Genomic DNA, 26,842 nt, shown 5'->3' on the forward strand with positions numbered 1-26,842 from the left:
TCAGAGACCCATTTCTCCTTCTTTTTCTCCTGTCTTTAGCAGGTTTTTGTTTTGGCTGATGACAATGCGTAATAGCCTGATAAATTGATTTTGTGAGTCCCCTTTCTCATCTCTTGAGAAGACACTAACTCGTTGGGACTTCAGAGGGCTCTCAGAAGCAGGAGACAACAATTAGTTTGTTGGGGATGTCAGAAAGGAGCTTCAAAGTTTTGCCAGGAAAAATCCTTTCTGACAGATCAGTGCTGACAACGTTGGCAGCTGCTAGGAAAAGTGGAGCTGGAAACTCCCTCCGACTCTCAGGAGCAGGGAAAAATTGCAGGACATTAACTCTGTACAGTGGGTTGGGCACTGGCCTTGTTGCATGCATGGCAATGACTAAAGCTTTCCACCAGATGAAAGAAGAGTAAGACACATTTAAAATAAAAAAATTTCAAGGGTTTTTTTTTTTTACAAAACTTTAATACATAATCTTTAAAAATTTCCACAAAATCAAGAAAGCACGTCATAGCAAGGTATGCTTCTGCAGAGCTGAAATAGGCAGTCTTGACACTTGTTTTAAAAACTCATCCCAGAAACACTAGTTTATGTTTTAAAAGTAAAGCATCAAAATGGTCAAATTTTTTTGCCTCTTGAAAAGCCAAGAAACTCCTTCATGACTTTCTGAAAACACACATCAAAAGCAACTGCATCAAGGTATGTCTGTGTGCCTCCCAGTACAGGAAGCCCTGCAGAAGAGCTCTCCGTATAAAACCTCTTGAATTCAGCAATGTTGAATTTCTAAGCCTGGAAATAAAAATATCAGCCCTTTCCTTAAGGGAGAAGCACTGCTCAGGCCAGGCTTGCTGAAAAAAAGCCACTAGAACCAGTTTGTTGACAGATCACAGCCCCAAAGGGAAGCTGTGTTTCACAGGTTTTGGGGAGGAGGATCTGACACCGAAACCTGGCAAAGGCTTTGTGAACTTCCACAAAAGGAGCTGAGGACAATTAGTCTCTATTAAATTGATAGGGTCATGTTACACAATACAACTGCATTCCAGGAGAAGGGCATTGCACATGTTGATATGGGTTCTGGCACATCTGTTGGTTCCCTTACATATGTTATGAGACACAAACATTTATGTTTTCTTTCACCAGAGTTAATAATATAGATTTTTGCTGTTAAGTGGAAGGTGCCTAATATTGTGCTTATTGGTAAATTTTCCCATTAATTTCTCTCTCCAGACTCCCCTGTGCTATAATTTTATTGGAGATCTCAGAGAAGCAGAAGTAGCCTTTATTTAAAAATTTCTAGGAAAGATAAACTCTCAATACCACCATACCCATGTGATAAATCAATAAAAAATTATTTTAAAAGCTTTAGAAATCTTTTATCTTTATCATCCTATACCAAAAGTATATTTGATACAGGTTGGTACCTACCCATCTTATTGCTTTGTCTGTTTATTTCCTTGATAAACTGCAGTGAGCTTGGAATAAATCACATCCTGTCGGAATAGATCCTGCACAAAGAAAGCTTCCACTGAACAGAACTTATTTGAAGAGGAAGAGGAGGGATGAAGTGTATTGATAAGGAACTAAGCCAGACCTTTCAAACTCGGGGAGAAAAGGACACATTGTACATTCAGTAGTTACAGCCAATTTCACGAGAGTATAAATTGCTTCGCCAAAAATCTCTTCGGGTGCATTAATGCTGAGGTAAAGATGCAGCACTGGAGTAATAATTGCACAGTCATTTGCTGACTTTTAAAATCACATCAGTCCGAATAATATCACCCAGAGTTGTACATCCTGCTAGAAGCAGCCTATTAATATCACACACAGCACAGGTTCAACAGATCTTGACTAAAACTCAGATTATTGGAAAGGTGAGACAAGTCTGGTGTGAGAGCTGCAGACAAAGTTAGGCCCAGCAGACATTTCTCAGTCCATTGGCTGTTTCGAGCTGTTACTGGGAGGTGAAAGAGAATCAGGGTATGTAAGAAAAAATGCCCTTCAAGTGGGAGAGAAAATATGGTTTTTTCTTTCAAAGATACACTAGAACTCCATCAGGCTATTAATCAGATAGATAAAACTAGCACTTCAGTCCCTGCCGCTAACAGAACTCTGTGCAGTAACAAAACCTTCTCAACACACCAGGAGACTCTTAAAATTCAAGCACTCTCAAACTTAGCAGCACCCCTGAGAGCCACAAATTGAGAGAAATTAATTCTGTGCCTCTGCATCCCTCATTACCAGGAGAGCTGAAGTAGGTCAAATGCAAGTTAATCTCTTAAATTCCACTTTTGTACACGGATGTTAAAGCAGCCATTACTTTGGTACTGGCAAATGTCTCCAGGCTAAAGTGCAGAACTTTAATAAACTATAACAGGTTGGTATTGAATATAATTCCAGGCGAATGCCTGAAACTTCTTTTTTAAACATTTTAGTGCTGTCCCCAGAAATGCCCACCTGTAACATGCATCACTGTAATAAGCATGTCTGAAGGGTTTAGCTGCATCTAAACAACTCTTTGTGATGAACACTTCATTCTTTTGGAATTAGCAAATGTGCATGAATGTTAAAACAGCTTACTTTTTCATGTCAACATGAAACAACAACACCAAACAGAATACCATGCTAAAGATGATGCCAGGAGAGAGGCAAACAGGTTTTAAAGGAAACAAGCCCCTGCTGAATGATGCAATAACACCCTTCACACAGCAACACCTATGTCAAGAGATGTCTAGCACAACTTAAATGTTCCAGCCCTCATTTCAGTACACGTTATGCAAAGGTGGATCAGGTGTGGATGTATAAGAGAACAGACACCTTTGAAATCCAATCTGGACTCCTTACTGACAAAACCCACTAACACTGTAGTTTGATTTTTTCTACTGGTGCATCAGTCCTGAGAGCCCAGCTTTTAAACTGCTTTCCTGAGGAATACCATTGTGGGTAGAAATGCAAGAGGCTGGTGTTACTCCTGTTAAAACCACTGGCAAAACTGCCTTGCTCTGGAGACGAGGTCTCAGCCTGTGTAAATGCACCCACACAAGGTATCATGTTCATCTCAGAGAGTTACTCTAACAGAATTGTGATTTTTAGGTCATATACTTCATCAGATCTTGCACACAACTCCTGCTGATGCCAAAGGGAATTGCAAGCATGGGAAGAGCACGTTAGATTTTCTGCAGTGGCTTCCCTTCTCCTCTTAATTCATCCATGGGTGATGTCCCTACCTACAGTAGCACTTCCATGAAAAACAATATATTCCTGTCTTAAGCATTCCAGATTTAAAAAATAAACGTTGGAGAGAGTCACATATCTTCAGGTCAAAGCTCATACCTCAGTATGAGCTGGCCATTGCACATTTCTCCCTGCTCCTAATGCATCTTTAGAAAACACCCTGTTTGTCAGATATTTCAGCTAATGATCTCCAGTATCAGCCCAAGCTCAGTAGCTTTCTACAGATGGTGTAGCACCTACAAAGAGAGTAGTCAACCAGCAAAACTTCTTTAATATATTTGAAGAAAAGAAGCAAGTCCGATGCCAACAAAACCAAACCAAACCAAAAAGGAAACTACAAAAGAGGGTTTTCATGTTGTGATAAATACTGGTAGATTTTGAAATATGGCTTAATGACTGCAATAATATAGTGCTGAAAATCTGCTTCTACATACAGCCTGCACATGCCCAGGGAGTTGTGGATTTATTGCCACGATCTTGTGTTAGACAGTTGTGTTGATTCCTCCATATCTTTAGACGCAAGTAATAATGACAATTTTTGGAGGTAATAAAATTTCCCGTGTCTCTCGCATTAATGTGCTTCTATCACTAACTTCTTAGACACATTTGGAAACAATCAAGTTCTTATTTTAAGGAGTCTTAAGATAAGGTATCTGTGAGCTCTGCACTTGGGGTAATTGATCACATTTGTTTCCTGTACGAAGGTTCGACTCTTCTTTCCCTTAAACTTGGCATGTTTCTCATTACCCCATGCCTTGTTAGCCCGGTAGAAATGTTCTACCGTGGTGAGTGAAAACAGGACGATACCATTACAAACCACACCTAATCAGGGATGGCAGCCCTTCCCCATCTCCGGGATCTTGAGCACCCGGAATCTGTTCCACAGAGCCCTCCAAGGGAAGCAGGTACGTGCTGTGCTCCTGGCCACGGGTACAGCAACACTTCTGGCCTCCAGGCTGCAGTCCTTCAAGGTGGTTCTGCTTCAGGAAGGGACCACAAACTCCAGAAAAAGATAGGAAGTGCACTCAAGTCTGTTTTTCCTTCTGATGATAAAAGTGTTAGCTTTAAATTCAGGAAGCATCTTTGTCTTAGTTGTCAAATGCCACATGGTAGCATTTGTCTGCAAGGGGGGGTTTAATTTCATAATACAAGGTGTTTACTTAAAAACAGCCCTGTTATTCACACAGCTTTAAAAAAAAAAGCCATTAAATTTGCTCCCAGCAAAAGAAAAAATTCAGGTTTTTTCATGCTCTGTCTTTACATTGAGTTTATTATGTTGGAGTGGATCGTGCTCTGCTTACGTTAAGGGAAAGTCATGGTGCTACATCTACTTTTACCAGCAGAGAATTTGTCCTCATTTATTTTGATTGAAAAACTGCTGTTATGTTACATTGTAAATGGACTGGTCCTGTTGCATGAAAAATGTGCAGTGCTGTATTTTTAATTTCCTCTTCTTTGCATTCCTTCTCCCCCTTTCATACCAACGGTCAGAACAAGAAAACTTAAGCATTTACCAGAAAGACAGAGAAGCAACTTTACCTCTAAACTCAAAGCCATGTTTGTACATGAACCAGCAGGGAGGATTTTAATCAGGCCTTGCTGGCTCCGAGAAATCACCTACGGACAGCACGAAACTGCTGCAGGAAGAGAGGCTGGGAGGAGGCAGGTTTTAGGGGCATTTCATTTGACTTGCTATAGACTTGTTTCTTGTAATATCTCATTTAAAGAGCCAGGGAGTTTTTACCTACTGAGAAAATAGCCTGTAACAGCCTTTAAAATTCTTGCAGCTGGCCAGGTTTGGTATACCAAGGTAAAAGTCTCTTGCCACTAAGGGATCTAAAATACTTTCACTAAGTGTTCTTATATTCAAAAACTAATGCTGAAGTTATTATTAGCAACACACTATCTTCATCTCACTGAAGTTAATATTCAGAGTTGGCTACCACTGAAATATTTCAGTTTAGCAGAAAGCAAAGACTTTATTAGGGAAATGTTAAACCCAGTGAGGGATCATTACTGAGTTTAATTGATGGTAAAAAAAATAAAACTACTAAGTGGGAAAGAAAATCCTGTACTCATAGTGAAAATAGATCTCACCAAGAAATGAAACATTTCTGGCTGTTTCTCCTTTGAATTCCTCTCTTTTCCAAATATGCTTTTCATGCTGTATCTCTGCAGTTCACTGTAATCTACCTAATTTGTTCCCATGCTCTTTCTGAGCTGTCTTTCCTCTCTGACCATCTTGAGAACTTCACACATTGTCAACCTATCATAGGTGAAAGCTTTTGAAGATCTACTACTTTTCTCCAAGCCTAATAAGGTCAGCGACCTTTCAAGCTCTACTATTTCCTTTTCTATCATTAGCCTGATACGGGCATCAGCTACCTCTCAATTTTCTTCATCTCTTCAATGCCTCACTTCTTCCTTTGGACACTGTCTAATTAGGAACTTAATTTCCTCTTCCCTGATGGAGTTTTTGATAATAGAGAGATCCTATTCACCCCTGAATCACAGAGCAGCACTATGATTTCCTGCTCAGGGGTGTCTTCAGGTATGTTAATTAATTTTCACGGTGGCGGCTCTGCCACAAAACCACAATAGATCAACATCTCCCATAGGAAATCCACCGGTGGGGAACAGTCCTGCCCAAACTCAGGCTGAGTTAGGAGTGAAGGAGGACTGCAGTCATGGAAGTAGCCAAGGATGAGGCTTTGATGCCCTGCAGAGCTCATTTTGTATTTCTGAGCCAGCACTGCTTCTCTGTAGGAAAAGCACCAGCTTTTGGGAGACTTTTTCACATCCCCGTTCCTCAAACCCGCTGTGCTCCAGGAGAGGACCTGCTCTTGCCCCAGGGCCATGTGCCACAGCCATGACCTGCCCACTTTTCCCCCACACAAACCACGGAGAACCTCAGCCACACAGAGGAGAAAAAGGGTCTGGGAGGAACCCAATATTTTTTTTCAGAACTGAGATTTTTTAAGTAATTCCAAGAAGTGCCCATTTTTTTTTTTCGAATGAACAATTATGGGCAAGGGAAATGCATTCTGTGGGAAAATCTTCATGCTAATTTAAAAGCAAAATGCTGTCCAAATAAACAGCTTTTCACCTCTTGCTGCACTATTAAGGAAATTTATGATTTGTTCAGTTTTCTTTAGCACTTTTACTGCATTTTTCTTTCTGCAGAGTCACTGGCTGCTCTGCCATGAGCCATGCCCTTCCTCCCCAGCCAGGGGATGTGCCAGGGCTGCTCTGCCATCCTTAAGACACTGAGAAATTTTTTGGTAGGAGACCTATAACTCATCTATGTACATCTCTGTAGGCTTGCATAGCAACCGCTGGGAGCAGAGCTGTGCTGGGGTTGCTGGCCTTGCTTCAGGAAGATATTTGGCAGCATCTAGCATGTCTGTCTGGGAAATTTGGGCAGTTTCTGATCAGTACTTGATGAAAGAGGTGCCAGGGCTGTCCTAGAGATGCAGAACTGGCAGAGCCAAGGACACAGCCCAGGGCAGATGCTCCTGCACCCCCATCCTGGGACAAGGTGGCAAGAAACAGGAGATTCACTGGGCATTCCCTCTCCTTTTCCCCTTCAGTGTCTCTTCTCAGATTTTTTTTGTGGTTAGCAGTAAACAGAAATACATCTAGTAAAAAAACCAAAACCAAATCAGCAAAGCCTGTAGCCTGCTTGTCGTGTGTCAGGGACAGTTCTGAGGCCAAACTGCGTGATATTGGGGCAGAAGACAAATGTGAGGTTTCCCTTCCCCTTGCACTGCTCCTCTCTTGGTCATTCCCAATCTGTTCTCTGACATAACCCAACATAAGACACGAAGTCTCCAGCAGAAAGCATCACCTCCTGCTGCTAGCACAGCCCCTCCACACTGGGAGGACAGGGCTGCCATGGGGACCAGGCACTGAAGTGGGACTGGGGCACCCAGGGTCCCTGCCTTGCTTGCCTGAGGATTCCCTGGGCTCCTCAGGGCTGGGCAGAATCCCTCACAATCCACATGCCCTTATACCTGGCAAAAGGCTTGCTCAAGACCACCACTGGCACATGCAGAGGGGATTTGTAATTTCAATATTTTCTAGGTTTTAGTTAGCCTTTTGAAAGCCTCAAAAATTTAGAGGCAAGGCTCCCCCAAAACCCCTCGCCAGCACCAAAGCATTCCTTTCCCTCTTGCACACCTGTATCTCAAAATGACCACATTCCTTCATAAATTTATATTTGATCTACAAAGTTTTTTATCAATCTTTTTTCCTCTGTACTAAAGCATTCCCTTCCTCAGTGTCAAAACAGAAAAAACTTTGAGACCGAGTGGTGGATCTAGAGACGGTTTGTGCCCCTGCATGCCGCTGTTTGTGCATTTTCCCTTCCTTTCTTAAGCCAGGGTTTGAGATTTGAGTTATTCCACAAACAAGACCCAAGAGAGACACAATTAGACTCCCCTGGAGACTGACCCCTTATAGTGCCCACCTGTAGCCGGACCCAGATAGCATCCCAGTGCAATGAATTAGCACTCTAAGCTGATTAGAGCAGCTCTGCACAACTCTATTTTATTGACACAATGAAGAGAGGACAGAAAAGGGCCTGAAATGAGAAAATCATTTCCATGCTGACTGAATTAAAAGAACAAAAGAGCTCCTTGCAGTTGCAGCATTCAATTTGTCGGAAAAAAAGGAAGCCACTTAATGGATCACAATAGATCTGAGCAGACAGATGAAATTTAAAACTTCGGCATGAGTGCGATTACCAGCTAAACATATTCTCAATCATTTCCTCCATATGCATAATTTAGTTGGATTGTTTACTTCGAGGGTTTGTTGGGGGTTTTTTTGCAAAAACACTATGGGAGATGTTATCTCCTAAGTGTCTTTGCATCCCATTTTTCCCAGTCTGGAAGGTTGTTGTGTTGGCTGGTAATATATTTTGTTGTAACACAAATTGCACTAAATTGTGGCTGCCTACGTTTCCCTTCCTCCCCTGCCTCTAGAAGTAAATTAATATTTTTGCTGTATGGAAACAAATAATGTAAGATCATCTTATTCCAAAGCAGACCTAAATTGATTATAAATCACACGCATTATTCTGCCCTACTTCCAGGAGAACAAACGTACTGCAACTCCTATTCTAGCAAATATATTAGTTTGTGCCACTATAAACAGCCTTCTCATTAAATTTAGGCTTAAGTTAACAGTAATAAGACAAGAATAGAGACTATTAAGGGGTTTCTCTGAGTGATATATATAATTACTTACAAAAGAGATATGCAATTTACTTTAGTATTTTCAAATCAAAATCTACTTGCCTGTATGAGGAAATATACCTTTAAAATAAAGCTGTGAAATAAATTGAAAACATCAGTATTTTAGGCTCCCTGTCCTCTAATTATGTAAAAGCTTGAATCTGAGTCAGTCCTAATTCAACAGTGAAAATCAGTTGCATGTGTAAAAATATTTGACTTTCCCAGATTATATTTTTATTTTCTACATAATGAAGTATTAAAAGAAGAAAACGGCAAGCACATCACTTCCCTGCACATTCCTTGAAAGTTAAATATTTTGGATTATGGAGAACGGGGCCCTTCTTTTTCTACACAAAATTTTAAAAGCTTATATCTTGTTACAATATTTACAAATTAAATATCTCTCAAAGGCCCAAAATTCAAAACAAAAGTCATTTTCTGAGCCTCATTATGACTTCAGAGCATCTGAATTCAGATCATTTGCATTGATTTGCCCTGACATATATTTTTATTTTTGGAGCATGTTTTAATCAGTTCACTTGACATCCTTTTTACTATTCAGTTTGCAATTTTACCAGCTTGTTTGCGTCTAATTTTGAGGTTAAAAAAAAAAAACAGTAAAGGAATTATAATTGCTTATAACTCCCCCGTTTTGAAGCTGATACCCTGCTAAAGAGAAAACCAAGCTGAGCACGGGTAAGGTTTACTTCTGCTGGCTGCTATTACTGATTTGACTAAGCATTTCACAGGGGTAAATACCCAAATCATTCGGGGAATGACTGACACAGTATGACATGTGGTTAACAGCCTTACCCTGCGCTTTGCCTTCACAAATCTCACTGATGCCAATGTAACCTTCCAAATACTTCAGATAATCATTTTCCCCCTACTCAAAAAAATTTTACAGCCACGTCTGAACCATTCAAAGGATTCCCGACTGGAAAGATTACTGTAACCATTTCTTTTTTCATCCTTTTTCTTTTTTTTTAACCTCCCAACTGATTGAGCTAACAGTTTTATATGTATATATATATATATATATAAAATAATAATAATAAAAAAAAGGCCATATATAAAGCTTTGGGATATTTTAGCAAACTCAACGTAGTGTAACTTTGCTGACAGCTTGTCACATTTCACTGACTGTCTGTCTGGGATCCTGCGATAACATCTGCATTCACTCAGGGCGAGAGCTTACCCTAAGACAAAAAAGTGGGTCCTGCCACATAATGCTCCATCATTCTGTCAGTTCTGACATGGCATCTGAATTTTTTTGAATCACTAAACACTTTTGGGACTCTGGTCCTTATTATCTTTCCTTAGTTTCTATACTCGCTCGGCAATGCTGAAAAATGTAAAATGTGCAAACAAGGTAGTGGACGGCTCGGGCTTTTTGTCGTCTAATCCTCAGCCCCTCATTCATGCTCACTGTTAATCTCTTAAGACATTATAAAACTGTTAGACAAAGAAATGTGAATACCTCTGCTTCTCAGCAGAATGGGAGGAAACCAAGGAAAATCTGGATCATGCTAAGCTTTTCTTTTCACCACAAAAATGGTAACTTAAACCTGTTGCATCAAATTATTTATAATTCCCAACACTAAGGCCGTTTTTTTTTTCTTCTTCAGCATTACAGAGCAAGCCTGGCAATATCACAGGAGGAGGAACAGTACTACTGAGCCTTTCCAAACACATCAAATGTATAAGTTACATATAAAAAATTCTACAAAGCCCATCAAAATACGGGCAAATTGGGGTTTAATCCCTCTGTTGCTTTGTGTTCAGCATGGCACAGGGCTCATGGTGCTGTCAGGGCTGCTGGAGACCATTTGGGGGATTTCTGTGCTGCAGAAGGACCAGGGGCTCGGTGGTGTTGGATTTGATTGTGGGGATGTTGGGTGGGATGGGGCACGGGAGCCTCCAGGCTGACTGAAGCTTTCCTGGCTGGACGGGACCAGGGCCCCATTTCACATTAATCCAACTCTGTTTGGAGCCATCTGCTATTTCAGGTCATCATTTCACTCCTCCTGACTCCCACTGCTGCAGGGGCATTAGCATGGGGACAAAAGCTGCTCAAGCACCTATTCTAAACCCATTCAAGCTCAAACCCACTAAAAATCACACCCAAAATGATACTGTTGCAATCAGCTAAATTTTATTCAGGAATGCTGGGGCTGAAAACCAGAATTTTCGTTTTCTACTTCTGCATTGTTGTCATGGGTGGTGGGATCAGATAGTCCAGTCTTAAAAATACCAGAGAAGCACAAAAGTATTTGAATGAAAATGCCAAACAAGTCACTCTCCCTGAGCTAAATACCTACCACGAGGGTTTCTTTACACACAGAAACTTCTGTTAAAGCCATAATCTTCTAATAATTATTTAAACTATTGTGAAATCTGCCTGAAACATGTTTTATTCATCCCTGTTTGCATTAGTGTGAGGGAAAATGGCTTTAATGAGGGAAGTTAAGATGTTGCCTTTTTTGCAACAATGCCAGCCATCGAATTGGTGAGGTGACTTGAGAAAATCAGCTTCCAAAAGGGAATAGCGAGGGTCCATACTGGTAGGGATTGAGCTGCTTTGCCAAGAGTGGGACTGGTGGTCTTTCAAGCAGAGGGAAGAGTTTGTGGGAAGGAATGAGCAGACTGTGTCCACAGCAAAAGTAAAGTCCCAATACTAAAAGAACTGAGGAACACTGAGATTTTGACATGAGGAGAGCTAAGAAAGGAAAAGATATGGTAGAAAACTAAAATATGCTCAGGCACTAAAAGGCAGACAGAGCCTGGTCAGCAAACCACATGCACAGCCAGTGCTGGATGCCATTATGGCACTGCCCCACTGAAAAATAAACTGAGGAAGATGAGGGCCAGATATAAAGGGCAGAGAGAGATGGGTCTCACAAAAAAATGGAAGAAGCCAGGAAAAAGGCAGTTTTTCACAAGGCTGAACAAGGATTCCAGCTGACTCCAAGGTTTTGGAACAACATGGAGAACAGCAGCACAAGTTATGAGAGAAGGAGAACAGGGATGAAGGAATTAAAGAGAAGGGCACAGCCCAGGGTCAGCAGGTAGACAAAAATGCAATTTGAGACCAGAGATCTACAAACAAATAATAAAAAAGGCCTCCTTCACATCATCTGAACTAGGGGGGAAATGGCAAAATACTGCTCTCTGTGCGAGAGAGGAGGTGTGTTTCAAAGGCAAGGCACTGAACACATCACTGCTCAGCCCAGCCATCAACAGCATTTTGCTCTGCAGGTACAGAGGGTTTGGTGGGGTCATTTCTGGGTTTAGCATTAAAGAAAGACTGAAAAATCGTTTTCTCTCCTCCTTGCTAACTGCTCATTTGGCTGCCTACACATGTCGATATTCCAAACAAGTGGGTGCCAAGTTAAGACTAGAAAGAAAAATCACTTTTTCTGTGTTTGCAAGCAAATTTTGCCTTATTTGAAGGTTAACACTATATCAGTACTTATAATTCACCTTTACAGGATATTTTCTGTAAATGCAGTGATGCTGAAGCTTTCCCATCCCCAAACTTCCATTTTCCCCTCCAGGAGAGTTTCACATTTTTTTTGCACAAAATCAACATTACTACCATGGTTTTGAAATACTGTGACCACAAATCTCTTAAAAAACATTAATACTCAGATTTATTTTTTAGTAAAACACCCGTGTAGCAAATAGCTACACTCGTGGAAAGCCCATCAGCCACATGAGGCCATTTCAAGAAGATAGGAAGGTTCCTTTTGGAAATCCTGAGCAGCTCCACGCCGAGCTTCCAGCCCAGCCCACTCTGTGTGTGCTGCCAATACACTTCGTCAAGTTAAGACTAAGAACAACACTTTGGGAAACCCACTATACACCAGAGCCCTTTACGCCATAGGCTTCACCTGATGAAATGTTATGCTTTTTGTGGGCTCTTTTACGTCTTTCCACACTAAACACGAGGTCTATGCTTTAAAAGGAAGGGCCACTTAACATTTGTATTTCTTTCCTGAACTAATGAGTATTGTATGCGCCAAAGTTTGTGCAATCACATAAAGTCAGGCTGGATTATGACAACCTCTGTCCTCACTCCCGTGTGTGCCACCTACCATTCAGCCAGGAAACATGAGGGCTGTCACAACAATAAAGCTCCATATTAATGCTCTCTGGGGTAGGAATACCCTATTAGCCAATTACTGCTTTCTTTTTTTGCTTCCAAATAAGTATACTTCTGTATGTGCCTGACGAACACATCCTGAGCTGCAGGTTCTAGCAAACAAAATTTGGGCTTCTCTTCGGTTGCTCAAATTTTGTGATGTCTTTATTAGACCAAGTGCCCAGACTGCAATGCTATTGTTAAACATCAAACCTCAATGCTGTGTCCTCTGAAGTGCATGCATTCAGCTGGGTTAATAAGCATCTTGCCATACCCCAAATCCTGTGTTCATTTGCTTCTGTTTAATGAGGACCATCTTCTCCTGCCCACATGTATGCTCGTCTCTCCAGTGCTTGTTGAGCCATCAAGACACACCTTTGTTTCATTTAGTATGCAATTTTCACCTCTGACCCAAGAAACTAGTCTTAGGCTTCCTGAACTTTATTGCCTGTTAATAGACTGCTGGCTCTCTTTTCAGCAGTCATAGAAATGGTGGAGAGACATTTAATTGAAAAGAGGGACAAAGCTAGAGCCTGAAAGGCAAAGTCAGTAGGGTTTTAGACAAAAAAAAAAAAAATCCAGCAATAATATGTTTGAGGAGGTTTGGATATTCTTTACAAGTTCGTGGCTCTTTACACAAATAAGAAAGACATCATTGATTTAATTATCTTCCCAGGGAACAATGGTGTAATACTCTGAATGGTGCTAAATGATTGATCTGGTAATTCATCTTCTGCTAACAGCTATCTATGCATTTTGTTTCTCTCCAGTCCTCAGCCCGATGACATTAGCAGCAATGTCACGGAGCAGTGCTGGGCTTTCATAAAACACCCACAGATGCTCTTTCCTGCCAGTGTTTAGGGACACATGGTTATAATTTTGTCTGTATTTCTTTGTTGTAGATTACTTTTAACTACATCTGTTCAATTAAAACAGAAAAAAGAAAGACACAGCTAGAGCCCATCAGCTTTATATCAGAAGAAGCCTTTTAATGAAATAGAGAGATTTAATTTTGTAAGTGTTCTGATGAGTGTGAGATGCCTTTATGTTTTTTCAGAAGTTCTGTTTGGTGAATAGTTAGGAAAGGACATTATTACAGCATAAGGATATTATTGTACACAGAAAGGCATTATTAAAAGTGATTTATTGTTCCATGTTAGGAAACTTATAGGAAAAGTCTGATAATATATTAAACTTGTTTATTATGGACTTCATATAATTTTTGAATAATGCCGCTTTTTCTTTTGACAAGAGCAATAAACTCTGCTGATACAGACATACACTGATTATCCCAAGTCAACTGTGTTGCTTAAAGAAACATGCCCAAACAATCAGCTTCTGACAGCTGCATCTCTTGTTATTTACAATAGCCATCACAGTAATAACTCACCATTTCTATATTAATAAGGCAGTGAAATTTATTATGATGGTATTGAAAAGTTATTAAGTACTGCATCCCAAGTGACAAAGTACCACAGCACTGTCACTATCCAAAAGCAGTTGCCCATCCATCACAAAGCTTTCCAGATGGTCCTGCATCTTTATCGCTCCCAGGTTGGTGACATCACCTGTTCACCCTCTCAAAATTGATGATGAAAGCAAACAGATCTATCTTACTTACATTTACCAAATCAATTTAATTTTACAGGCCGTGGCTTAGTGACATATTGACTGTTTTCCTTAATGGCATCTACTGTACTTAATGCAAAGAACTCATCTTTGAATCCTGGCTTGCATAATGTGGCATTTCATAATAAATTTTTTATAACATATTTATTTAATGGGAAGAAATATGATTGTTTGTCAGTTCTATTAGATGCAATTATTATTCTCTTCAGTTTAATATTTTTTATTTTTCTTTCTGATGTTGTCTTTCTTAATGGCTAAATTCAATTTACCAGTTTTGTCTTCTAAAAGGAAGTCTGGCATATCTCATTTATTTTTCTTTGTAATTTGATAATCTCAAATCTAGTCCAGCGGCAGCTTTTGTCTCTATTAATTTAATGCTCTTACCTGCTTGGACAAAATGTTACTGAACTCAAAACTTACCTTGGTGGTGTTTAAATAAATAAAAATCTCTTTGTTCTGAAGAGAACTACAAATTCCTGAAACATCCTCTTGGTTCTGCTCCAAAGAAGGTAACAAAACTTCCTTCTCCCCTTCCTACTTCTGAGTCCACTTGACCCTTATGGTTTCACTCTGCTTCCCTCAGGAGTTAATGCTCCTCCTGATTAAATTAAAACCTCAGTGGCTTTGTGGGCAATACACACACAGACCTACAGAGAGGTTTCTGTGGCTTTAGACCATGCCATGGAATGTGCAATTTCCTGCCGTCAAGGTCAAGGACATGGTGGAGCATCCACTGTGGGTGGAGAAATAGTCAATTCTACACAAACCATTCCAGGTTTCATTGAGACAAAAGGTTTTGTGAGATTTTACAGCTGTGCCATGACAACAGCTGCTCAGCCTCCTGCACTGGCTAAAAACCTCCTCCTGGATGCTGTTGCCACGTTGATCTTGGGTTGGCTCAGAGACTCACCAGTCCCATGAGCACAGCCACAGTGCCAGAGCTGTCTCTGGGGTCAGGTGAGTGGCACCTCCCTTCCAGCACCCACTGCAGCCCCTCAGGTCCCTTGTGTGATATTGATCTGAAGGTTTTCTGAGAGCAGCTTCCCTGGCCGGCCCAGGAGGGAGCTTTGCAGATCTTGTGCTCCCCTTCAAGCATGCAGCAGCTTTGCCTGACCAAGAGAAGGTTGTGGTCTTTATCCAAAAGACCAAAGCATCACATCCCACCAACCCCATGCAAGACTGCTTAATCATATCAATCAAAGAATTAGAGGAATTGAAGAGTGGAAGTAGGGAATAGTAAAGAAAGACAACACAGACCAACACTGAATGATCCCTCTTGTCCTCACCCTCTTCCATCCACAAGAAACAACCCAAAGGACCAACAGATCCCCTTTTCTGTCAATACATTTAATTCAAACGGAATGACAAGTCCACCTGCTCATATCTTGCTATTCAAGGACCTAATATTTGCTCATTTGCAATTATAAACCCTGTGTTCTCCAGGCAGGCAGAAAGCTGGTGATAAGCCCAGGGAGCTGGCTGGGGTATGGTGCTGACATCCACTCTGAAGGCAATGCTCTGCTCATGAAGCAGCATCTGCCTGCATTGCCACAGGTCTCCTATTGCTGCTCTGCTCGGGCACAGCCTCACCACAAGACCCAGATGCAAACAACAGAATTCAGACTGGTAACCCTTGCAGCAATGTCCTTTTTGTACACAGCTCTGGAGGGGCCATCTCAAGCACCCTCATGCACACTCACCCCAGGCAAGACGTTCGGCATGAACTGCATCCCGTGTGCACCGAACACCGTGTCCCTTACAGAGAGCTTAACACGGCAGCTAAGCACGTGCTTAACTCAAACACCTGGGTAATCCTGTTGATGATAAGCTTGTGCCTAAGTGCTTTATTGGATCTCAGCCAGAGTGCTCTATGCCTTGCAAAGCTGAGCTCCAAATGGGATAAAACATCACCTATGTGCTGAAGACAAGGTAAGGATGTCACCCCCACCTGCAGCTGCCAGCAGTGGATGATCGGTTGATCTGGGGGAGAACACGCTCTCTGCAAGACTAGGTTGGTCTTGTATTGATCAAAAAGCAGTCCCACCTCCCACTATAAAACAAATCATTCCTTTTTAATTCCAAATAACAGAATAACCCACATCCTTGTTTCTGCTTTTGCTTCAATAATAATTTTGCAAAAATCCCCGGAGTCTCTATACTGCTGAAATCCATATGTAAGGAGAAAATATAGGCAAGGAATCTGTATTATACTTCCCTGCTTTCTAACCACCTGGCTGAGTGTGGTGCTGTTTTGCACGTTAATGCTGTTGAAAACAATTCAAGAAAAAGCCAAGATTTAGTCTGTAAAAGTCACAGACCAGTGGCAGTGTGAAAGTGTCAGACAACAGCAGAAAATCAAGAGGTTTTTTATTTAACACTAGGACACACTCCATATCCCAAAGAATAATATTCACAAGTGATGAAGTCTTTGTTCCTTCTATTTTTCCTTTCTCAAAAAAACCCATTATCTGCTGCTGTCTCCCAGAGTGATTTTCCTGACTACGAGGGAGTTATTTCCCTCAACACTGTCACTGTTTTTTAAGAGTAGCTTAACTCAAGTTTTAAGATGTGTGAATTCCACATGAAGTTATTTAGAAAACAAGACTTTTTGTTCTGTTTGTATTAAAAACAGAACAAACAACAATCAAAAAATTCTGCTTTCAACATTCTGGCATAGATTTTTCCAACGGAGGACCCAAAAGCAGGGGCTAACATCTGTACATAGGAATTGGTCAGTAACTCCCACTGATTGCAGTAGAAGTTTTTGGATGCTAAGAAAACCAAGCTATTGGTTTAGGTGCTACAACCCAGATTTGAGAGCATATATATTAGATTTCATCTCTAAAAGTCTATACTTTTTTTTTAAAGGTATTATTTAATTTTCATAGCAATATATGGTACACCTAGATCCCAGAATCTCAAATAAATTTAATTTTTAAAAGTGCCAAAAGACAGGAAAAGAGTGCAGAATTAAAGCTTCAAACTGCAGCTAATTCAGTCCCTACAAACTAGTGGGAAACTTGCACTCCAGAACAATTTTTAGGAAGCTTTGCAGTTTTCTCCAAGGATCACATGAAAAATGTTAGAGGAGACATAAATAAAGAGCCAAATGGCCTCCTAATTTCCATTTAGAAGTAATAGCATCAGCTCAAGCATACTCTACCAAATATGAGTTGTTTTTCAGCCTCACTGGCATGACAGGAAAATATACTCTGCTCTATAAACAGATTATATGCTGCTTTATAAAGCTCTAAACTATTTTTTTACTTCTGTGACAGGTTTGATTTATTGGAGTTTATTGCTCCTGGTTTTGCCCTCCTAGTAAAGAAATAAAAGTTTAGGATCAAAAGAGCTGTGAAGAATTTGTTCTTATGAATGAGACTTTGAGTTTGCTAGAGCAGCAAGAGACCTGAATTTGGATATTGGCCTTCCCCTGGTCGAAGGTAGGTGCGTGTGCTTTGGCGACCCACTCAAAGGCTTGCTTTGAAATACTCTCCCAGTTGTTTTTCATAGCAGGGCATGAACCATGATGAAATCACTAAATTTGTGTTCCCTTGCTTTTGTTTGAAAAAAATTACTGCCATCCCTTAAAAGCTTGTTTTCTTTGTTGATTAAGCAGCAGTCAATTTTCCCTTTTCCAACAAGCACCGAGCAGCAGCCTCCCGACCCCCTCAGATATTCGGGCTGCTGGCAAATACTAAAACCCCAGTGACAAACTGCAAAAAAGCTCGACCTTTCCCCTTGTCCGGTGACCCCCTGTTCGATTTGTACTTTAGCTAACCAATACCTGATTAGATAATGCTCAGCTCCAGCCCCACAAAATGAGATAAAATTCAAATTTATGGCTTTTCATTTAAACTGATCTACAGCACTCTAATCATGACCCGAGCACGACGATATCACAACAAATTCTCTTTGTCCCAGAGTGTGTTTTATGGTTGAACTGTATAAATGGACACAATAGACATTGTTTTCCTGGACTTGCTCTGACAGAACTCTGTATTGATCCCATAGGGAGTCTTGCTATAGGGGAACTTTGGAACTGGCTCCATGAAATTCCTCAGTCTCCTGCAGAAAATTTTTCTTTATCGTCTACTGCCTGGCTGCAGAATTTAACAGCAGCAGTTCCTCCAGCTTCCACTTCTCTCCCAATTGCCACAGGCTAATCCCAGTATCAACTCAGATGGATGCCACAAAAACTGGAAGTCAGAAGTGTCCCACAGCTCTAGATACCCAAAACTATGATAACCCTTTGCAAGGGAATAAAAATGTCCTTTCCAAAAACGTAGTTACAGTCCAAATTTGTGTGTTAACCGTAAACTCTTCTCTCCAATGTGAATGTAGGGTTTGGGGTTAAAATTTTCTAGTGTAAGACTGTAGACTACCTAGCAATCCTAAACAATTGGAAAAAAGGAGCAAATGTTTTGTGACAGAATGGATAATATATGCAGTATCAGAAAAAGGCTGAGGAAGTTGTTCATCTTTCCCACCAAAACTATTTCAATGTTTATGTTTTCCTCAAAAAAAATCCTCCATCATCTTTGAAAGCCAAACACTATTGGACATTCAGCGTTCTACCTTAAACTCAGATAAAATGAAAATATTTATTTTTCCAATTACTTGATCATTCTCTCTGAAGCCACAGGGGAATCTGCTCAAGAGGTAAGTACACAAATAGTAGCAATGGTGCAACCCCACTATGCATTTCTTGGAGAACTACACACGAGAGGTGAAGAAACGAGTGAGCTTGGACATAGCAAAACACTTTCTTTGGCCTGTGGGACCAGGAGCAGCATGAACAGGTTGGGACATCCCTCCTTCTGAAGCCACCAGACACAGCTGACCTCCATAGTACCATGAATTATTCTAGGAATTACAGGTAATCAAACATAAGAGAGTACTGTGCCACATTCCACATCAATGCATTTCGCTCATCAAACAAGTATCATTATGGAAAGATTTTAAAACCTCTCATACTACAAGGTCACCTAAAACCTGCACCCAGCACCACACAGAATCTTTGGTTTTATCCTTCCTCCATTTAAGATTTAAATGAAATTTCACCTGGATTATTAGCAACAGCAGAATAAATTCCCATTTGTTGGCACCTGGCTGGACATACACCTTGTTGCCCAAAAGTGCCCATTTAAGCAGAAAACAGCAGTACCATAATCACTTAGATTCCCAAGACCATACTTAAACCTCAATACATTATACTTTCGCTCACCATCCCACGCTGCCTTTAGCACTGCCTGAGCCCACATACCAGTATCAGCTTCTTTCCCCCTTTAATATCCAAAACATGAGCCAAGGACGTGGTGGATTCCTGAGGAGTGTGATGATGAGCATCTGGGGTGGAAGGTGCATCAGTAAAGTCATCTCCAGCACTACCAGGTTCCTCCACATCCCTCCTCTAGCCCTAACCATCACTATGTGCCATTTTACTCACTGTGCAAACTCTGGTAACCAGCATTTCTTTGTCTCCCTTCAACAACAGTAAATGTATTTAATTCACTTGGAAAAGTATTCAGTTTCAAGTTCCTCTGAGCATCACAGAATACTTCTGGGTGAGTGACCAAATTGCAGCAGGACTTGACTGTTGATTTTGTGTGATTTTGCTCCAATACTTTTCAATAGCTTGCCCCAGCTGTCCCAAATAAATAACACTATTCAAATGGTACAAGTCCTGCAGCTTGAAAGGGATTCAGGCTGCCAGCTGGGCTTCCAGCACTATCAAGATATTCATTTCTTGTCTGGATATCACAGACCCCAAAATCTTAAATATTTCAAGCAGGAAAACCAGTCTCTAATATCATAGCATATTGCCAGCATCTAAGGGTGTGAAAATCTAGATGGGTTTCCCTCAGTCTTAGTTAGGTTATCCTTCCCTACTCCACTTGAGTGTCCAGTCTAAAATACTCTAAAATTTTAGAATATGTTAAACCTGCACGTACAGCCATGTATCAACAGTTTTGCTTTAATTTCTGCTATCAATATTTGAGCTTAATTGTGGTGTGGTTAAAGGTCAGATTTTATGGTTTCCTGGTGCCTTTTTCAAATAATAAAGATTTCTCACCAGCAATTATATTGCATCACAGTCTGCTAACTCAGGAGAGTGCTGCCAAGTCTGTGACTTCTCCTGACACTATTCTGTCACATTGTCACAGGTCTCACAAGAGTTTAAACAGCTGGATGGAAAGTTCGGAGTGAACTGCCCTAGTGTTTATGGATAGTTAAGAGCAAATCAAGTTTCCATTTTCCACCATATCTGCAAGGCTCTGCTCCACAGTGAAACTCCATTTTTCCTGGGAAAATGAACTCCCATCTCTCCAGAGGTCAGCCATGCCCCTGGAGAGCCATGCAAACCCTGCACGGCTCCCCTTATCAGAAGCCAAAGGAAACGTACAGATGGAAAGCCAAGATTGTGCTCTGTTCCTACAGCACATTGTTAAAACAATGAATAAAACCATACAGGAACATTTGTTACATCATAACACAACAGCAACACCACTTGATGTTTGAATCCCTGACCTGACCATGGACCAGGAGCTCAGACAGATCCACAGTGATAACACAGTGAGGAAAATGTTGCTCCTGAAGGCAGAGAAAGCAAGATCCAACACCTCTACTTGCCAAAGGGAGTCCATGAGCTCCTTCATGAAAAGCAGCATTTCCCAAAGCATCTGCAGAAGTAATATGAACCACACCACTGTGTGTGCTGGGTATGACACCAGCATCCAAACCTGCTTCACCAAAAGAATGGCAAAATTCCCATTAAGTTAAATGGAAGCAGGATCAACCCCCCAGCTTTTGAAGCCCCTAGTAGCACAAGGTTGTTCAATAGCAATTTTAGCCACACAACACCGGATTTTAGGGCTATTTTGGTATTTGTTGACAGAACATGGCAATTCACAACCCTGAAAGCAGCATCCAGTTTAATTTCAAACCTATTATGCAGCGATTTTGCAAATCCCTCAACCAGAGACATAATGCAGGACCATCCAAGACCTGATTAAAAATGGTATAGAAATGTTCCAACAACACAACTGTTCCTCACTTTCCTCAAAAGAAGCATCACCTGCCAATATCCACCCAGACAGATTTCATGCATGAAGAGCAATATTAATTTGACTTTTTTTCTTTTTCAATTTACAGTCATCTCTATCCAGAAAACCCCAAAAGGCCCCAAAGCAGTTTGTGCACATAAATATGCTTTGGCTGCCACAGGATAAGACTCAAATTCTGCAAATATTTCTGTGTTTACAGATACACAAGAACTCAACAGACCGAAAGAACGTACAGCATCTTACCTCCCAACCGTAACTGGGATCTTTCAGGTGTGGCCGCTGCTCTCCTACAAAAGGGCCAAATTTTTCCCCTGCTTCAATCTTCCTTTTGGTCCATATCCCTAATCCTGCTCCAGGAATGTTGGATTCTCGGAGCTCAAACTCTGAAGGAATGGGAATGTCATCAGGAATGTATATTGGAGCCTTGTAAGGAGAGCTCTCCTTGGGTGTGAAAGCTTCACTGGAGGTTGCCGGAGATGACGGCTCTTGGATGCTGATGGATGTTGGACACTGGACATTTGCAGTCTCTCCATCAGTTTCTGGCGCTTCCCGCAAGGGAAGTTCTGGAAAGCTCTCGTACAAACATTCATCACCTGGAAAAGAAAGCCAAACAGTAGGATTTGAAACACTCTGACAGAGTCTGCACATGAAACCCTTTCAGCCTGCACATGGAATAGAAGGGACACTTTGGGAGACCTCATCAATCACTAATCCTGCTGCAGAGCCTCAGTGTGGACAGAGCTGAGCCTTTTCTCTAGTGTAGGCCTGGGGGTAACACAGTGTTTTCTCAATATTCCTGACATCAAAAGTGGTTTGCATCACTGAGCACAGGCAAGGGAATTGCAGACAGATGTAAAGGCAGGCACGCCCCATTGTCCAGTCGGGTCTGGATACAGCGCTGCGCCTCGCACACGCTTTGAAATTACAATTGAAAGCCAGCATTATATGTTACAACTGAAATCTAAGAGAAGTGAAAAGCAGGAAAGCTTCACTGGTCTTTCAGAGAGACAGATTGAACCTAAAGTAGTCAAAATTAAGTTTGATGGCCTCCAATTAGTCTTTGGAGAAAGGATCCAGCCTACCACACAACTCTTGGCAAGAGCTTCAGTTGATGTAAATCAGTGTCTTACCATTGACCTCCAAGAAATGCAATGGTCTGAAATAAGTTCAGGATCCAAACAGCACCTTATGGAGAACATGAACCTTCTCCTCTTACAGTTGCAAAAAATCCTGGGGCAGATCCAAAACACATTAAAAAAAAAAATCCTTCGTCTCTGGGGCTTAGCCAACAAACAAAAAAAAAAAAAAAAGACAAAAAAAGGAAAAACTCACTATTTTTGACAGCCTAAAATGTAAGACTAATTATAAATTCTTTTTAGTCAGTAATGCTGAGTTACTTCAGCAAGGGCTTTAGCTGCACCAGCAATACCGTGCTCAACCCAACAATACATGCAAAAGGAGCAAAACAGCAAAACTAACCAAAAAAATCACCTTTACAATTTATATCCATTAAACTTATTAATGTTATTGGGTTTTTATACACACCAGAACTCATTCCACTTAATTCAAACATAAATAAGAGGTGAGAATACTGTTCTCCAAGGACTGAAATTGAGAGATCAGGTATTTAAAACCTGAGCTTGAAGATATTTGCATAATATGGTTGACCCAGAAACGAAAGTGTTACACTGGGCTTGGCTTTCAGAATGACTTTGTTTCAGTGAAGAAACAGGAAACTTTAAAATATTCTTTCAATTTCTTGCTCATTTAAGAAACTATCCATGGTAGATTAGCACCGTATGCCTTTTCCACTGGAAACTGGTCATAGCCCATTGTCTCTCACATCTTTGTTACATATTATCTCACGGTTTTATATCTGTACTTTCATGCTTCTGGTACTGCCTAAGACAAACACTGGGACATAACAAATCATTGGAATAGATTGCTCCCATCACAGGACTGGCAAACTGGATTCTTCATCTGTGAGCAATTTATTCACAGCCATGAACTGTTTTTCTTTCTTTTATGTGGCACTAGCTATGACCTCATACATGTCACAAGAAAGTTCAACTACCCGTCCCCTCAGCCTCCAGTTTGGCAGAATCTGCCTGCACTTTAACAACTGAACCCCATATTGATTAGTTCGTCACTTTCCTAATATCTGGCTTTCTGAGAAGTAGAAAATCTTGACTGACTCCACCATTTCACTGAGAAGGACACAGAGAGGGATTTTCCACTGCTTATGGTTCAGAACACCTACCTATCATAGCTGACTTTGGCAATGATGCGCAAGGGCTCATGAAAGTGCTGGTGCAGAGAGCTTGCTCTGTGCCTACCACTTATGAGCCCATGCCATACCTTCCTGCCCACAGCACCCCTTATCTTGGGCTCCAAAGGACAGGAAAGAGGGCATGGAAAGGATAGAGACACAGCTCCACCTGGATGCCACCACCCACTTTGCCCTGCACTGAGACAACCGCTTCAGCAACCATGGCACTGCTGCTGCCCCCAAACACAGTCCTGCTCCAGCACGGTGGGACAGGTGACAGAGGTCCATCCACACCTCCTGAGCATCCCCCAAGACTTGAATGTTCTCCCTGACTTCACAGGCCAGCAGCAATGCTGCGTGCACCATGGGGCAGGCATGCTCCCTTTCAGATGCCTTCCCCCAACTGTTTAGATTGCAGTCCTGCCTAAAAGACTTCAGCTGTTTTTGAAACGGGGGTTTAAAAAAAAAACCCTAACCCATGTATACACATGGGGTACAGGAAGAGAAATCACACAAGGAAAGTGATCTGGATGATGATAAGCACATGGCTCACTGGAAGGGGGGCGCCAGGGCTAAAAACTTCAGGCATCTAAATCCCACTGATTTTCCATGACAGCTGGGTGCCTGACACTCAAACTCCTTAAAAAGCCCATCTCACACAGTCATTGCTGTTGTCCCTGTCCTGCCAAGCAGTATCCCATAAAACCAAGGCTGTGCCCCATAGTCAACTCTCCTTCACAAAATAACAAGGTATCTCAGCCAAATAATTTAAGTCACAGCAAGCGATGACCTGCTCTGTGCCTGTCCCAAAGGGTCACCTTCCTCAGCTCCACTTGCCAGCAGTGCCTGCCCACAAGCCAGCACAAGCTGAGCCTTAAACATTTAGCAAGCACAGCTTTACAGATGTTTCATCTTCCCCAGGGACAGTCCAGTTTAATTTCTCTCTCACAGACTCAAAGGCCTCAGTTATACTTATCTCAGTCATTCTGGCTACCCTCGTTTTTAGCCATATAGGGTCAAACCTGCAGCTGATAAATTGGCCTCTGGAAGCCTGGCAGGGAGACAAGTCCGTTTGCTGGGTCTATTGTGCCTCCTTTGATTTCCAGCAGCCACACCCGATGTCATCGTTAAACACAGGCTTTCAGCTTGAAAGCTCTGGAAAATATAATATGCCTCTATGCCCCAAAGCCCTACGTGTGGGTAAAATGGACTACTGAAATAGTCCTTTGCCTAAAATGGCAACGTATTCCAGCAAAAAATATATTTTTAAACCTCAAAATAGACGCAGAGTCGAATTATGACTGACCAAGAGATGGGAAGACCATTAAGACATATTAGTGAAATTAATGATAGAAGCAGCTCTATTAAAACCAATGTAGATGAACCAAGGTTCTGGTCCTAATTTTCAAAGGGTGTATGACTATTCTTCTTAAAATTTGCACCCACAGGGATCAGAGGGAATTCCAGCAAAACTGTAGGATATTGACTGATAGAAAACCTTTGCAAGATTAGAATTAGACACAGGGACTGTGCTGATAAGCATCATTTCACAGTGAACTGCAAATCGTTCACACAGATAGCACTCCAGTTTTGAAATTCAAGATAGCGTCTTTAAATTCCACTAATTATCCCCACCAGAAATGGGATGAAATAAAAAATGAGGCCCCTGATAACAGAACAGATGAGATTAGGTTATGTGGAAGCTGGATATTAGTCTCCATAAAATTCTTCACCACTATTTTACAATAAAAACATGAGGAAGCTTCAAAGGAAACCCAAGAGTAAAGGTTAATTGCTACTAAAAGACCAGGGTGGACACCTGTGTTTGCACTTTTGTCACAACCTTGCCCACCAGCAGGAAAGAGCCCACGTGGCCGTGTGCTGGGGATGTGCCTGATGAGGACGGGAGAGCAATGTGCCAAAGCTCCTGTTGTAGCTCTGGGGCCTGGGGTCATTCCAAGACCGAGAGGCCTTCTGTACATGCTTGGGAGGAGGAGAGGACTTCCTTCCATTAGAATGTTTCTTAGTTCAGCCCAGTTTTCCTCTCCAAGAGCAATTAGGTAAGAGGCACTAACGACCAAGGCAGAGATTGAGCACAACTCATGCTGCTGTCAGAGGCACAATGGGCCTCATGCTCAGTGGGGCTGTAGCTGGCTGCAGCAGAAATGACACACCATGGCACCTCATGGTAAGCAAACATGCTGGCTGTTGCACTTATCTGTGTTTCAGGGCAGCCTTAAACTCAAACTTCACACAAAGTCTTCCTGGGATCCCATCTGCACCCAGATCTCCACAGCCAAAGCCAGTTGTAACAAACAAACATATCCATAGAGAATTCCTGTTCTTCCTTTCCTCAGGCTGTTTGTGCCTAAGGAGATACATTCCCAAAGCGACTATTGACTGATAAACACTCTAGCACATAAATGCAGCTCTCTGCACTTGGATTTGTGCACGTGGCCACCACTGATTTAATCATAAACAGGATTACTCCGGAGGAAAGAGGCAGGCTGAAAACAAAGGCATCTAGAGAGCCTAATTCAGAATGCCACCACCTTCTGAGCAGGATAAATCAAGAGCTGAGATAAATGTCGAAGTGGTGCTTTGCAGTGAGAAGAGCCATACAGTTTCATGCCTGCAGCTTCTCAAGGGTGAGATGACCCCTGGTCCCAAAGATTAGACACCCTGAGGATGTAACTCTGCCTGATAGGAGAATTCCATCTCATGCCAGGAGCTTTGAGCTCCACTAGCTCTGTAGACCATGCGTTGTACAAACCTTCAGCAAGGATGCAGGCAATTTTTTAATGAAGGCTTTTGGGAACATGGTAGGATCGGGTGAATTAATCCCTTCTCCTGCAGGAGGCAAGGGTGGACATGAACGTACCACAAACTTCTAAGTCAGATCTTTGAAAGAGACCGGTGAGCATTTATATTTGTTTGACCTAGTATTACCTTTCATTGTAGAGGAAATCAGCCTGGAGTATTTACAGGGATATCTGAAAAGGAGACAGGCATTTCCTGTTGCATACAAATGGACACCTTTATCTGAATTTCTGTTTGAACAACTATTAAACAAAAAAAAACCTGTTACAGGCAGAGACTGATTGATTACAAAATACATCCACATCAGTCTAGAACACAGGAGGTCAAGAAAAGCAGCAAATTAAGAGAAGAAAACCCATTAGCTTCAAAAGGATCCCTTAGCCAGTGTTGAACAAAATGGGAGCCATCTGACTGTCCACACAAGGTAGGCACAACTCAGAGGGGGCCAGAG

At 41.5% G+C, this 26,842-nt stretch overlaps 2 protein-coding genes across 8 annotated transcripts in view; both read right to left on the minus strand.

The window, feature by feature from the left end:
- The window catches only part of MECOM (MDS1 and EVI1 complex locus), a 182,312-nt gene extending 160,420 nt beyond the window's left edge, over positions 1-21,892 (minus strand). For 4 of the 7 annotated variants that reach the window (XM_017726851.1, XM_017726849.1, XM_017726850.1 and 1 more), the window contains exon 1: positions 21,546-21,892. The gene's annotated coding sequence lies outside the window, so the exon portion shown is untranslated. The remainder of the gene's footprint in view (positions 1-21,545) is intronic. The other 3 variants (XM_017726854.1, XM_017726853.1, XM_017726852.1) reach the window with 1 other exon arrangement.
- Positions 18,525-23,135, minus strand: LOC103625166 (MDS1 and EVI1 complex locus protein MDS1). The gene is made up of 3 exons (XM_008644575.1): positions 23,099-23,135; positions 21,546-21,895; positions 18,525-18,620 (listed from the first exon to the last, which is right to left on the minus strand). Exons 1-3 carry the CDS (start codon positions 23,133-23,135, stop codon positions 18,525-18,527), a joined length of 483 nt encoding a protein of 160 aa, XP_008642797.1.
- Between the last annotated feature and the right edge of the window lie 3,707 nt (positions 23,136-26,842).

Source organism: Corvus brachyrhynchos, unplaced genomic scaffold (genome assembly GCF_000691975.1).
Source record: "Corvus brachyrhynchos isolate BGI_N302 unplaced genomic scaffold, ASM69197v1 scaffold162, whole genome shotgun sequence".
Lineage (NCBI taxonomy): Eukaryota > Metazoa > Chordata > Aves > Passeriformes > Corvidae > Corvus > Corvus brachyrhynchos.

What these genes read in the sequence shown, in the direction of transcription:
- LOC103625166 (XM_008644575.1), bottom strand. Translation starts at nt 23,135, where the DNA reads ATGGGCTATGACCAGTTTCCAGTGGAAAAGGCATACG. An exon ending in TCCAGTGGAAAAGGCATACG is followed by an intron (nt 21,896 to 23,098) that starts GTGCTAATCTAC and finishes TTTCTTTTCCAG; the next exon opens with GTGATGAATGTTTGTACGAG. An exon ending in ATCCCAGTTACGGTTGGGAG is followed by an intron (nt 18,621 to 21,545) that starts GTAAGATGCTGT and finishes TAGGATTGCTAG; the next exon opens with GTAGTCTACAGTCTTACACT.